Below are 11,368 nucleotides of genomic sequence, written 5' to 3' on the forward strand. Positions count from 1 at the left end.
AGCTTCGCATCGTGAGCGGCGTCTCCGCCTTATAGCCAATCAAATAAAAGAAAAGGCGGGGAAAGATTAGACTGAAGCAGTCGCAGATTGGTGACGTCAAAACATTGCGCTTGTATTCGCCGGTCCCAGCGTGTTGCCATCCCTTAGAAATGGCATCTCGTAGCCGGAGACCCGAACACAGCGGGCCACCAGAGCTGGTGAGAACCCCGCCAGGTCTTGGTCTTTTTCTAAAATAAATGCTTTTGGGTTCTCCCCTTCAAACACCATGTGTTTTCTCTTCTCAACAGTTTTATGACCAGAATGAAGCCCGGAAATACGTTCGCAAGTGAGGAGACCATGGCTGCTCAGCGGCATCACGGGGGTCGGGATCGGCAAGTCGCCGCGATTATGGGCGTCGCTTGGAAAGCTTGTAGAATTTAGGAGTGTGTGTGTGTGTGTGGCGGGGGTTTGTGTGGTGCTTGTGTGTATGCGTAAATGCAGTTTTGTCACCGGTAAAGTGAGGTTTAAACCATTGAGCTCCTGGAAAGATCTTGCTACCTCGGTACTATGTGCGTATATTCATCTCAAGTTTACACTAGGTCGTTTGACAGTGTGCTTTAAATATGTTGTAAAATAGGTAATAGAAGATACGGAATAGGGTACTGTCATATTGTATAAGTGCTCTGTCACTGAGCCACACCTTCTGCACCTTACTTGGGTGTTCTAAGCAGAAGTTTTGCCTTTGAGGCAAACTCCTAGCCATTCACTGGAGAATTCTGAAAAGCACTCTACCATGAGGCTACACCCCTAAAACGTATCATTGCTATTAGAGGGAGGACATACTCATTGTGGGTTTATTGTGACCCTTATTTAAATGCATGAGTGCACTGAGTTGTCATGACGACCATTGACATAAATAATGTCTGAATCCTTCACATGGTAGTTTATTTGGTTTTGTTTGTCTGAAACATGGTCTCATATGACCCAGAGTATTCTTGAACTTGCTTTGTAGTGGAGGTGAATTCTGAATTCCTGGCCTCCTTGTCTCCACCTTACAAGTGATACACTATTCTGTGGGATTGTTTACCTTGGTTTTTGGAAAGACTAGGTGTGACCATTCTGTTCAATGTGGCAGCCAGGAGCTAGCTATTAAATTTCTGCAAGTCTTAATGGCCTAATGTGAAGAAATGAACACACAAACATATACACACACATATAAAACATATACACACAACACATCTCACAATTTTATACTGATTACATATTGAAATGTAATTTTGAGTATATCGGCCTAAAAGTTATTCTTTGGTATATGGCGTTAAGTAAGTTGATTATAATTTATTTTCCCATATATTTTTTTGAGATATGGTCACATTATCATATGAGGTTGGCCATACTTGTAATAACCCTCCTGCTTCTGCCTTCTGCAGATTTTAGGCATGTATTGCTTTGCTCTACTGTAGTCTGATTTATTGTCTCTTTCCCCACTTCCCTAGCTGGTCTTGAACTCACAGAGATATGCATGCCTCCACCTCCCAGGTTCTGATTCTGTAGAGATATGTGGACCTGGTATGCATTATATTGTATTTTTCAGGGTTACCAATGCTGTAAGTTTTTCATTTTCTGCTGGGGTGGGATGTATGGCCTGGTACACACCTTTTACTACTAAGATGACTCTTTTTGCTTTTTGGAGGTACTAAGGATTAAACATAGGGCCTCCTTAGGGTTGGACAAGTGCCCTACCACCAAGCCACATCCCTAACATTTGTTGTTCGTTGTTGATTCTTGTATGTGAAAGTAAAGAAGGAGGGTGACTCTTTGAGGGAACACATTCCTGAGTAATAAAGAGAGGCCCAGTAGAGTTGTAGATTGTCATTGACTGGTCATTTGCTAAGTGATTGGCCCTATATCTGTCAGCTTTGCGGAAGAGGTGGATCAGTGGTTAGGAATATGGAATGCTCTTCCATAGGACCTGGGTTCAGTTCCCAGCACCCAGATGGCTGCTCACAACCATCTCTAACTCCAAGATCTGACATTTTCACACATACATACATGCAGGCAAAACAACAATATACTTTGTGTGTGTGTATATATACATTTTAATAAAATATGTGCACAATAAAATCACATGCACCTCTATCAAAGGCACTTTTGGGACTACTTTACTGGTGTTTTGAGACAGGCACTGACCCAGGTTGGCCATAAATTCTTAGTCTTGCCTCAGCTATTTGAGTACAGAAATTTGTGGGAGCAACCATGCCCATCATGGGCTACTTTAATAACTGCATTTGAGTTATTATCTGTTGATCTCAAATTAGAATTGTAAGTTTAAATTGTTGAGCATGGGCTATCCTGATAGCTCACGGGGTAATTCCCAAGCCTCATGACTTAGGTAATTAGGAAATGCCTAAATCTCTAGAAATTCATGTTGCAAGAAGAGGACCAAATTAAGCATTTGGCCTCTGACTTCTAACACCATGTACACACACACACACACACACACACACACACACACACACACAGAAAATGAAATGAAAAGAACTTAAAGTAGAAAAAGTACCTGTAGTTGATTATTGCTTCTTTATTTTCCTGACTCTTTTGGTCTAGGAGAAATATGACCTGGAATTCCATAACCCTTCCTATATTTTTCTGCTTCCCAGCTCACGGATGATTGACATCCAGACCAAGATGACTGAGAGAGCACTGGAACTCCTCTGTTTGCCAGAGGGTCAGCCTTCTTATCTGTTAGACATTGGGTAAGGTCCTATCTGGGCAAGGGTGGAGGGTTTCTGCTGTTCTGCAACGTGAGCCCCAATGGATTGTTTCTTCCAGCTGCGGTTCTGGACTAAGTGGAGATTATATCTCAGAAGAGGGACACTACTGGGTAGGCATTGACATCAGTCCTGCCATGTTGGGTAAGTGTGTGTGCCCTGCCTTGTACCAAGGTCTCTTCCCCTTTTGTGTGAAGCAGCTGAATTGAATTTCTGGTTGTCTGAGATGAAGTCTTGCTATATAGCTGAGGCTAGTTCCCATCTTGGGATACACCTCCCTCAGTCTCCCTGTTACTGTGATCACAGGCCTGCTTATACCTGTCTGTCTCAGCTGGACCCTTACTTTGTTTGCCTCCAATGTAGATGCCGCCCTGGACCGAGACACAGAGGGAGACCTGCTGCTTGGGGACATGGGCCAGGGAGTCCCTTTCAGACCGGGTTCTTTTGATGGCTGCATCAGGTGACAGTCTTTACCTTCTGATTTGGTTTCATAGCTCAGCGTTTCCTAACCCCGGCCGTGCAGCAGTTGTTACATCCCATTGGAAACTGTTCTGGGCACTGGCTTTGTGATCACTGGGGCTTGTTACCAAGCCTGGCAATACTCCAAACTCACATGGTAGAGGGAAGGAAGATTCTTGAAAAGTATTTGTTCTCCTTACAAGAACCAGGAGGTAGACTCAGTAAATAGATGTAATTCAACCAGTGTACGTGTTCTAAGATTTTTGGATTTATAAGGATGAAGACAGCTAAAAAATAGTTATATGTGCGCACATTCTTGTGTTTGTGGGTACAGACAGGAGGCAAGAGATCACTTTCAGGGTTTGTTCCTCAGACACTACCTTTAGTCTCAGACAAGCTCTCATTGGCAAGACTTATTTATTTTTATTTTATGCGTGTGTTAGCCAGTGCACATGTACCACATGCATGCCTGGCCCCTGTGGTTGCTAGAGAGCAGTGGCCAGTCCCCTGAGCTAGAGATGGCTGTAAGGTGGTGGGAACTAAACTTGTGTCCTACAAGAGCAGCAAGTACTCTTAATCACTGGTCATCTCTCCAGCCCCTGAACTTTAATAACCGGCTTTGGAGTATTGGAATTCCTGTTGGGAATATGAAATGTTGCTGCACATGGTTGTAGTCCTGAACTTGGGAGGTGGAAACAGGAGGATTAGCAGTTCAAGCTCATCCTCTGCCACATGAGTTGGAAGCTAGGCTGCATGAGATCTTGGCTCAAAGTTAAAGCAATAATAGTAAAGAAATATGAAGCATGGGTATGGCTGTGTGTGGCAGGGCCTGGGGGGAGTGTTCTGTTTTGTTTTTAAAGACAGGATCTTACTATGTAGCCCTATCTGGCCCAAAGTCCCTATGTAGACTCAGAGATCCACTTGCCTCTGCCTCCCAAGGGCTGGAGTTAAATGTGTATATTGTCTGGCTGACGGGGTGTTGGTTTTGTTTTGTGGCATCGGAGATGAAATGTTGGGCCGGTAGGAAAGCGTTCTGTGGCTGGGTGTGAAGAGGGGTGGCCCAGAAGTGAAGAACGTCACTGCAGAAGATGTGAGGTCTGGGTGGTTTAAAGAGATAGATACAGCAGACTGATATGGCTGGGCGTCCTTTGCTGGGAGAGAATGCAGGGTAGGTAGGCAGTATTGGCCTTGGTACCTGGAAGTCCACAGAGACATTGGCTGAGAAAACGTTTTCCTGGAACGGCTGACGGAAGTATGTTCTTCCCCCAAGTGGGCCTGTGTTGTAAAGAAGTGACCAAGACAAGAGGACTGGTCTCTGCAGGACAGGAGCTACAGGCAGCAGATTGGTGTGGGTGATAGCAGAGTACTCAGGAGGCCTTGGGGAAGGCATTGGTCCCTTGTTACAGGGTGTCTTCCTTTTCAGTATCTCTGCTGTGCAGTGGCTCTGCAATGCAAACAAGAAGTCGGACATCCCTGCCAGGCGTCTCTACCGTTTCTTCTCTTCCCTGTACTCTGCCCTTGTGAGTATAAGCTCCTTCCTCTGCATGTCTGTCTGTCTGCCAGTCAGTCAGTCACTCTTCTTCCTGTCTGGTAAATCCAAGGATGAAGTTGAAGGGATTTATGATAAGGCTGCTAGGAAAGGAACACACAGTGTGTGGAGACTCAGGTGCATGTTGTGTAGATATGGAATCCTAACACTTAGAGGCAGAGACTGGGGAGTTGGAAGTTCGAGGCCAGCCTTTAATACATAGGAGGTTCAAAATCCACCATAGAAGTCTCAAAATTGCAAAAGAAAAAAGCCCAGGTGTAAGGAGCTGACACAATCAAGCCCAGGGGCAGCATGACACTGAGGTGAGTGGGGGACATGGGTAGCTCACAGAGGTCACCTGCTAGCGTGCTCCTGTCCTCTACAAGTTTCTCCCCAGTTCCTCCTCTTGTGTTTTTAAAGATTTATTTATTTTCTGCATGTAAATACTTGGCCGCTGTCCTCAGACACACCAGAAGAGGGCATCGGATCCTATTACAGATGGTTGTGAGTCACTATGTTGTTTCTGGGGATTGAACTCAGGACCTCTGGAAGAACAGTCAGTGCTCTTAACCACTATCTAACTTTAACTTTTTTTTTTTTTTTTTTAATATTTATTAGCTGGGTGTTGGTGCACACCTTTAATCCTGCACTCTGGAGGCAGAGGCAGGCAGATCTCTGAGTTCAATGTCAGCCCGGTCAACAGAGTGAGTTCCAGGACAGACACAAAAAAAAAAAAAAACCCTGTCTCAAAAAACAAACAAAAAAACTCATGCAGGCATTGTGGCATACACCTTTTTCCTTTTTTGTTTTTGCTTTTTTGTTTGTTTTTTTTTTTTTCTTATTTTATATTACATGTGTGAATGTCTGCATGGATGTCTGTGCACTACATTCATGCTTGGTGCCTACAGAAGCCAGGTGAATGCAGCGATCTCCTGGGTGTGGGGTTACAGATGGTAGTGAGCTGCCACCATGGTGCTGGGAGTGGATCCTGGGCCCTCCAGGAGAGCAGCAACTGCTCTTTGCCCTTGAACTGTCTCTTTTAGGTCATGGTGAACACCTTTAATCCCAGTACCTACTGGGTTATTTTTGGTTTTTGTGTCTTCTTTTGAGACAGGGACTTACTGTGTAAACCAGGCTAGACTTGAGCACATGGTGATCCTCCTGCCTCTGCCTCCCGAAGGCTTAGGTTACAGACATGCACCACCTGACCCCAGTTTTCCTCCTCTAACTACAAGTTAGATGTCTGCTTTGCCAGCATGCACCCCAGAAGTTCAGGAGTCTTCTGTTGGTGGTGGTTTTCTGAGCCGTAAGAGTGGTGTGTGCCCGTAACAGGAGTGCCGTGGTCATGGTTCCGCAGAGAGCTGTGGTTCTGACATTTCTGTTGTCCACAGGTCCGCGGTGCCCGAGCTGTCCTCCAGCTGTACCCCGAGAACTCGGAGCAGGTGAGCAGGTCTAGGGCTGCAGGGAGGGGAGAGTGTAGGACAGTTTTCTCCACTAAGCTGCCTTCTTGCCGCTGAGCACCATGACAAAACAAGGAAGTCATGCTTCCTGGTGGAAGTGAGGGAATGGGTGCCCTAGCGATGGCTTCCTGAGAGGGGTTGCATCTGTAGGGAGACTGGAATGCTGTCTTCTGTTGCCAGGGGAGATGGTGGGGAGGCTGTAGTTGGCTCAGTCCCGTCTAGTATGCTTGGGACCCCCATGTGCAGCTCTGAGAGAGAGGAGAGAGCTGCATTGGTGCCAGGCGGTGCTGTGATACTGTCCATTTCCAAAGGGGCAGGCGAGAGGACCTCAGCAGCTCCATCCTGTGCGGCATAAGCGAGGGTTTCTGTAGTGACTGAACCACGTCTGCTCTACTTGGCCTCATTCATTTCCTGAGGGCTGGGAGGTGGGTCTCTGGGGCAGGTGTTGGGAATGAGCAGAACTGGCTTGTTCTGATGCTCCCTTGGTGGGCTGCCGAGGCTGGCTGCAGCCTGCGTTCTGTCTTGGTGGCTTTCTAGGCCTTGGGAGTTAAAAAGGTCTAGCAAGAGAGTGCTTTAGATTCTGATCAACGAGGGCTGAGGATATCTCGAGCTTTTGACCCTTTCGTGTTCCTCTTGTGCCTCTGTCCATTTCTCACCCCTCTCCTCAGCTGGAGCTGATCACAACCCAGGCCACGAGGGCAGGCTTCACTGGCGGCGTGGTGGTAGACTTCCCCAACAGTGCCAAAGCAAAGAAGTAAGTGCCGGGCTGAGGCGATGGCTCAGTGGATGAAGTGTGTGTTTTGCAAGCAGGGGGACCTGAGGTCCCATTTCGTGCACTTGTGTTAAAGAGCCAGGTGTGGTGCTGTTTTCTTGTAATCCCGGTATCCCGGAGATGAGGATAGGGAGATCTCTGGGGAATCACTGGTCAGCCAGCCTAGCCTACTTAGTGAGCTCTCGGATAGCAAGACACCCTGTCAAAGAATGAGGTGGGTGGTGTCTTCAGGAATGACAGCTGAGGCTGTCCTCTGCCTTCATGTGTATGCACATACACAGCGAGTGCTGGGGCCAAGAGCAGTCAGTCTACACAGCGCTGAGCCCTTTCAGGCTACAGAGTAGCCAGAGGAATGCTGGGTAGGTGGGCAGGGCCACAAGATGTAGGGCAAGGACCCTGTGCTGCTGCTAGGCCTTGTGAGCCATGCTTCCTGCTGCCCTCTCATTTCAGGTTCTACCTCTGTCTGTTTTCTGGGCCTTCTACCTCCCTGCCAAAGGTAAGGAAGGGCACAACTTGTTTTCCCAACACAAGAGCATGCTGGTAGGGTTCCCCAGTCCCCTGCACACAGAGCCCAGCTGTCTGAGACTTCTGCAGGTCCTGAGAAGGAACTCCCACCCCTGTAGCCTGTCCTTAGGCCTGTTTGGCTTACTCAGGCCTGGACGCAAATGTTTCTGTGTTGGGGCAGTGAGTTCCAGGCTCACTAAGATCATTGTTTCCTGCAGGGGCTGACTGAAAGTCAGGATGCAGACCAGGCCTCCGAGTCCACTTTCACCAGTGAGCGGTAAGGTGCATAGATGTGGGGCCCATACAAGGGCTGGGGCATTAGTGTCCGCTTCCACCTGAGCCTTAGCTTAGACACAGCTGCAGCACCAGAGACTTGTTACTACCAGATGTGCCTCCCGTACTGTGTCTGTCCCTCTTCAGGATGAGCAGGGGGTAGCCACAGTGCCTTAGCTTCCTGGGTGAACCTGCATATGTCCCTTCTCAATGCACTGGGCAGAGGGTGCTCCATTACAATTCCCCCACACTTTCCCCCCAGCCACTTTCAACTACAGCCCGGGTCCCAGGGTCCCTTGGCTCCTGTATCCTCATCCCCACCTCCTGAGTCCTTCCTATCTATACACAGCTCCCCACAGATGGGGAACGGATACTCGGATCATTAAAGGAAGCTCGGCTTACAGAAAGCCTGTGTCACCAACAGACCCTAGTGTAAGAACGAGGTGACCATAAGATCCACGGAGGAGATGAAGAAACATCTAACAGAGTTCCAAAGCTCAGTGAAGAAGGAGTAGGGACTTTGAGTGGGTGAGGCTTGGGGGCCAGGCTCCTGCAGCTCCAGAGCCTTCTGAGCCTTCTCACCTGCCCTTCTGTTTCCGTGTTAGTAAGAAAAGAAACAGGTTTCCACACGATCCCCTGCAGTGACTTCCCCTTTCTTTACCACTTCAGTGACTTTCTTGTTTTAGTGACTCCCATCTTGTCCCCGCTCTGTCCACACACACACAGTGTTGTTTACTCTTTGGCTCTCCCATGTTGGCAGTAACCTCACTGTGCCTGACCCCTGGCCCTTGTTCAGAGAGTCCTTTCTTACCATCCCTGCTCATTCCCCATTGGGCTTTAGGACTGTTCTAGATGTTTCTACTCAGCTTTGCAGAGGAAGCACAAGGCATCCAGTTCCCTCCATGCATCTTAGGGTCCCTTAGCTTCACGTAGTGTCAGCGAGTGGCTGGGTTCCATCCCTCGTCCCTTTCTTCCTCACCCCACTTAGTCCCCTGCTTCCCTCCTTGCCTTCATGGCAGCTAGGGGCCTCCTAGATCCCAGTCACAAGCCATGCTTACACATCTTGCAGTGTGCATGATGGTGTGTGCTGCCGAAACTACGTCACTAATTCCTGCTCTTCACCTGTCACAAAGAAGGGCAGGATCCTGATCGCTTTTCAACCAACCAGGTCCTTCCTTCCGTGGCTCCCTTCTGGCCTCATGTAGCCTGCCTTCTTTCCTGGTGGCCTGGGTAGCTGACACAGCCCTGCCCCCACCACAAATGCTCAGTAGCTCTTGGACTTCTGCTCTAGCTCTGCTGGCAGAGGGTTTGGCAAGGCTAGGCCATGGCTTTTGCCAGCACCCAGGGGCCTCAGTCTCCACTGAAGCAGCCAGCAGTTCTCCTTCAAGCTAGGCTTGAACACTGCATCCCAGCAGCCAATGAGAATGTAGCTGTGGGTGGGTGAGCAGGCACCCTGTCTTCCTTGGGCCTCTAGTCCATCCATTCAGCTATGGGGATCATGTTCCTCTTTGGCCAGGGCTGAAGGCCAAGATCAAGCCTGTGAGGAGCATTTCGTCAGGACTGCTGTGAGCTGGCAGCCTTGTTTTCCGGCCTCAGACATTGACAGAAGCTTGAGTGGGTGGGGAGTGGGGTGGACACTAGCTTCTATAGCCACTCTGAATTCCCAAGCCTGAGGAGCTCCTTCAGTGACAACACTGGACCGTGCAGACTCCATGGCTTCCCTTGGACACTACCAGGCTTTTGAGTTACTCCTTCCTAGAGTCACCCATGGACCAGGTGTGTGCCAGATATAAGGCCATCTACTCAGTGACACCTTGCAGGGACAGAGACCACACTCCAACTTTGCTAAGCCAGGGGTTTGGCTCTGTTGCTGAGGAGTCCAGAGTGGAAATCACAGAAAGGAGAGCCTCAGGGCTGCCCCTGAGCACAGCTTTGCCATCCTCTTGCTCCGTTTGGCCAGGGCTCCACACAAGAAGGCACGGAGGGACCTGGTGAAGAAGAGCCGGGAGTGGGTCCTAGAGAAGAAGGAGAGGCGCAGGCGCCAGGGCAAGTGAGTATCGGCTGGGATAGATGGCAGGCAGGGAGGGGATGCTGTGGCCGCTGAGAAGTCATCTGCATTTGAGGTCTCAGAGCTCTTGATTCTGAGTCCAATCTGTCTGTCTGCAGGGAGGTCAGACCTGACACCCAGTATACCGGCCGCAAGCGCAAGCCCCGCTTCTGAGGCCACTACATCTATTCAGTTGGAGAGGCTGGCCACCCACACCTGCATCCAGTCCTGCAGATGGTCCTGGCCACCCACTCTGTTCAGAGAATGGGAGCTGGCCAACCTGGGACCTGCCTCTGAGGAATTTTCTGGATTGAACTGTTTACCTCATCAGCTAGCAACATAGTATTTTAGAAAAGTTGGGAAGCTCTCAAAATATCCTTTTACTAAGAGTTGCAGGGTTCTGGGCTTGGCAGCTCAGATTCTGTAATCCCAACACCCTCCAGGGAGTCTGAGACAAGATGGAAAGTTCCAGGCCGGTCTGGGCTACACAGCAAAAACCTATCTTAAAAAAACAAAAAGAAAAACATTTCTAAGGATGTTTTATTTTGTCTTAAATGCATTAAATTACTTTCTGAGTACTGGTGTCCCTGGCTGTCCATGACTTGTGTCTCAGGTTCCTCTGTTGGACACTACCACATGGCTCCCAGGCAAGAGCTGCATTCACAGGCCTGGAATGGACAGAAGCATTCTTGCAGCTTTCGAAGGGCATAGGTGGGTCCCTGAATCAGGACTCATCTTGCTTGTCACTTTGTTACACACAGGATTGGCAATGGGGTTTGGGAATTTGAGGTATATGCTCTGGGATGTGTGGGATCCAACAGCCATCCAAGATGGCAAGAGAGGGAAGTGGGGAGCTGAGGACATTTGCTAGCTATGTTCTGTGAGCTCTAGGAAGGAGATTGGCATAGCAGGAAGGGGCTGAACAGGGAGGGAGGGTGAGGGGCCTACGGCCTTAACCCCTGGAAGGGCATCTCCCAAGGACCAGATCCCAGACCTAGGTTCACTGGGTAGTTCCTGCCAAGCAAATGAAGTCGGATGCCCAGAACCCATGTGGGGCCGGATGCCCCGATCCTCTGGGTCACATATACCCAGGGAACGAGATACTGCCTGCCTTGAACGAGGTGAAAGGTGAGGACCAAAGTTGTCCTTGGATCTCTCCACACAAGTACACATGTGCACCTTTTCTTTAAGGGGCGGGAGAGATGGCTCAGTGGTTACCGTCATTTACTGCTCTCTATAACCCACATTGGGTGCATGTAACACCTATTATAGCAGGTCCAGGGGATCCAGCACTCTCCTGGCTGTGAAAGCCAGACATACTCATGTCAGACACATGAATGGCCAGGTGTGGAGGTGTTCCCTTTAATCCCAGCACCTGGGAAGCAAAGCAGGCAGATTTCTGAATTTGAAGCCAGCCTAGACTATATAGTAAGTTCTAGAACAGCCAACCTTGGCTACCTAGTGAAACTGTATCTTAAAACAAGTAAAACTTAAAAAAACAAGATCTCTGAGGTAGAGAGATGGCTCAGTGGTTACGAACATTTGTTGTTTATGCAGAGAAACTGGGATTAGTTC

The 11,368-nt window shown here is 48.9% G+C and overlaps 1 protein-coding gene across 1 annotated transcript; it reads left to right on the top strand.

The window, feature by feature from the left end:
• The first annotated feature begins 123 nt into the window (after positions 1-123).
• Positions 124-10,355, top strand: BUD23 (BUD23 rRNA methyltransferase and ribosome maturation factor). Its single transcript, XM_080940577.1, has 12 exons — positions 124-197; positions 288-325; positions 2,640-2,735; positions 2,812-2,894; positions 3,114-3,210; positions 4,633-4,729; positions 6,129-6,179; positions 6,866-6,951; positions 7,420-7,465; positions 7,692-7,750; positions 9,707-9,796; positions 9,913-10,355. The coding sequence occupies exons 1-12, from the start codon at positions 150-152 to the stop codon at positions 9,965-9,967; spliced, it is 846 nt and encodes a 281-aa protein (XP_080796703.1). The 5' UTR covers positions 124-149; the 3' UTR covers positions 9,968-10,355.
• Positions 10,356-11,368: the final 1,013 nt, after the last annotated feature.

Source organism: Micromys minutus (assembly GCF_963924665.1).
Source record: "Micromys minutus genome assembly, chromosome: 29".
Classification (NCBI taxonomy): domain Eukaryota; kingdom Metazoa; phylum Chordata; class Mammalia; order Rodentia; family Muridae; genus Micromys; species Micromys minutus.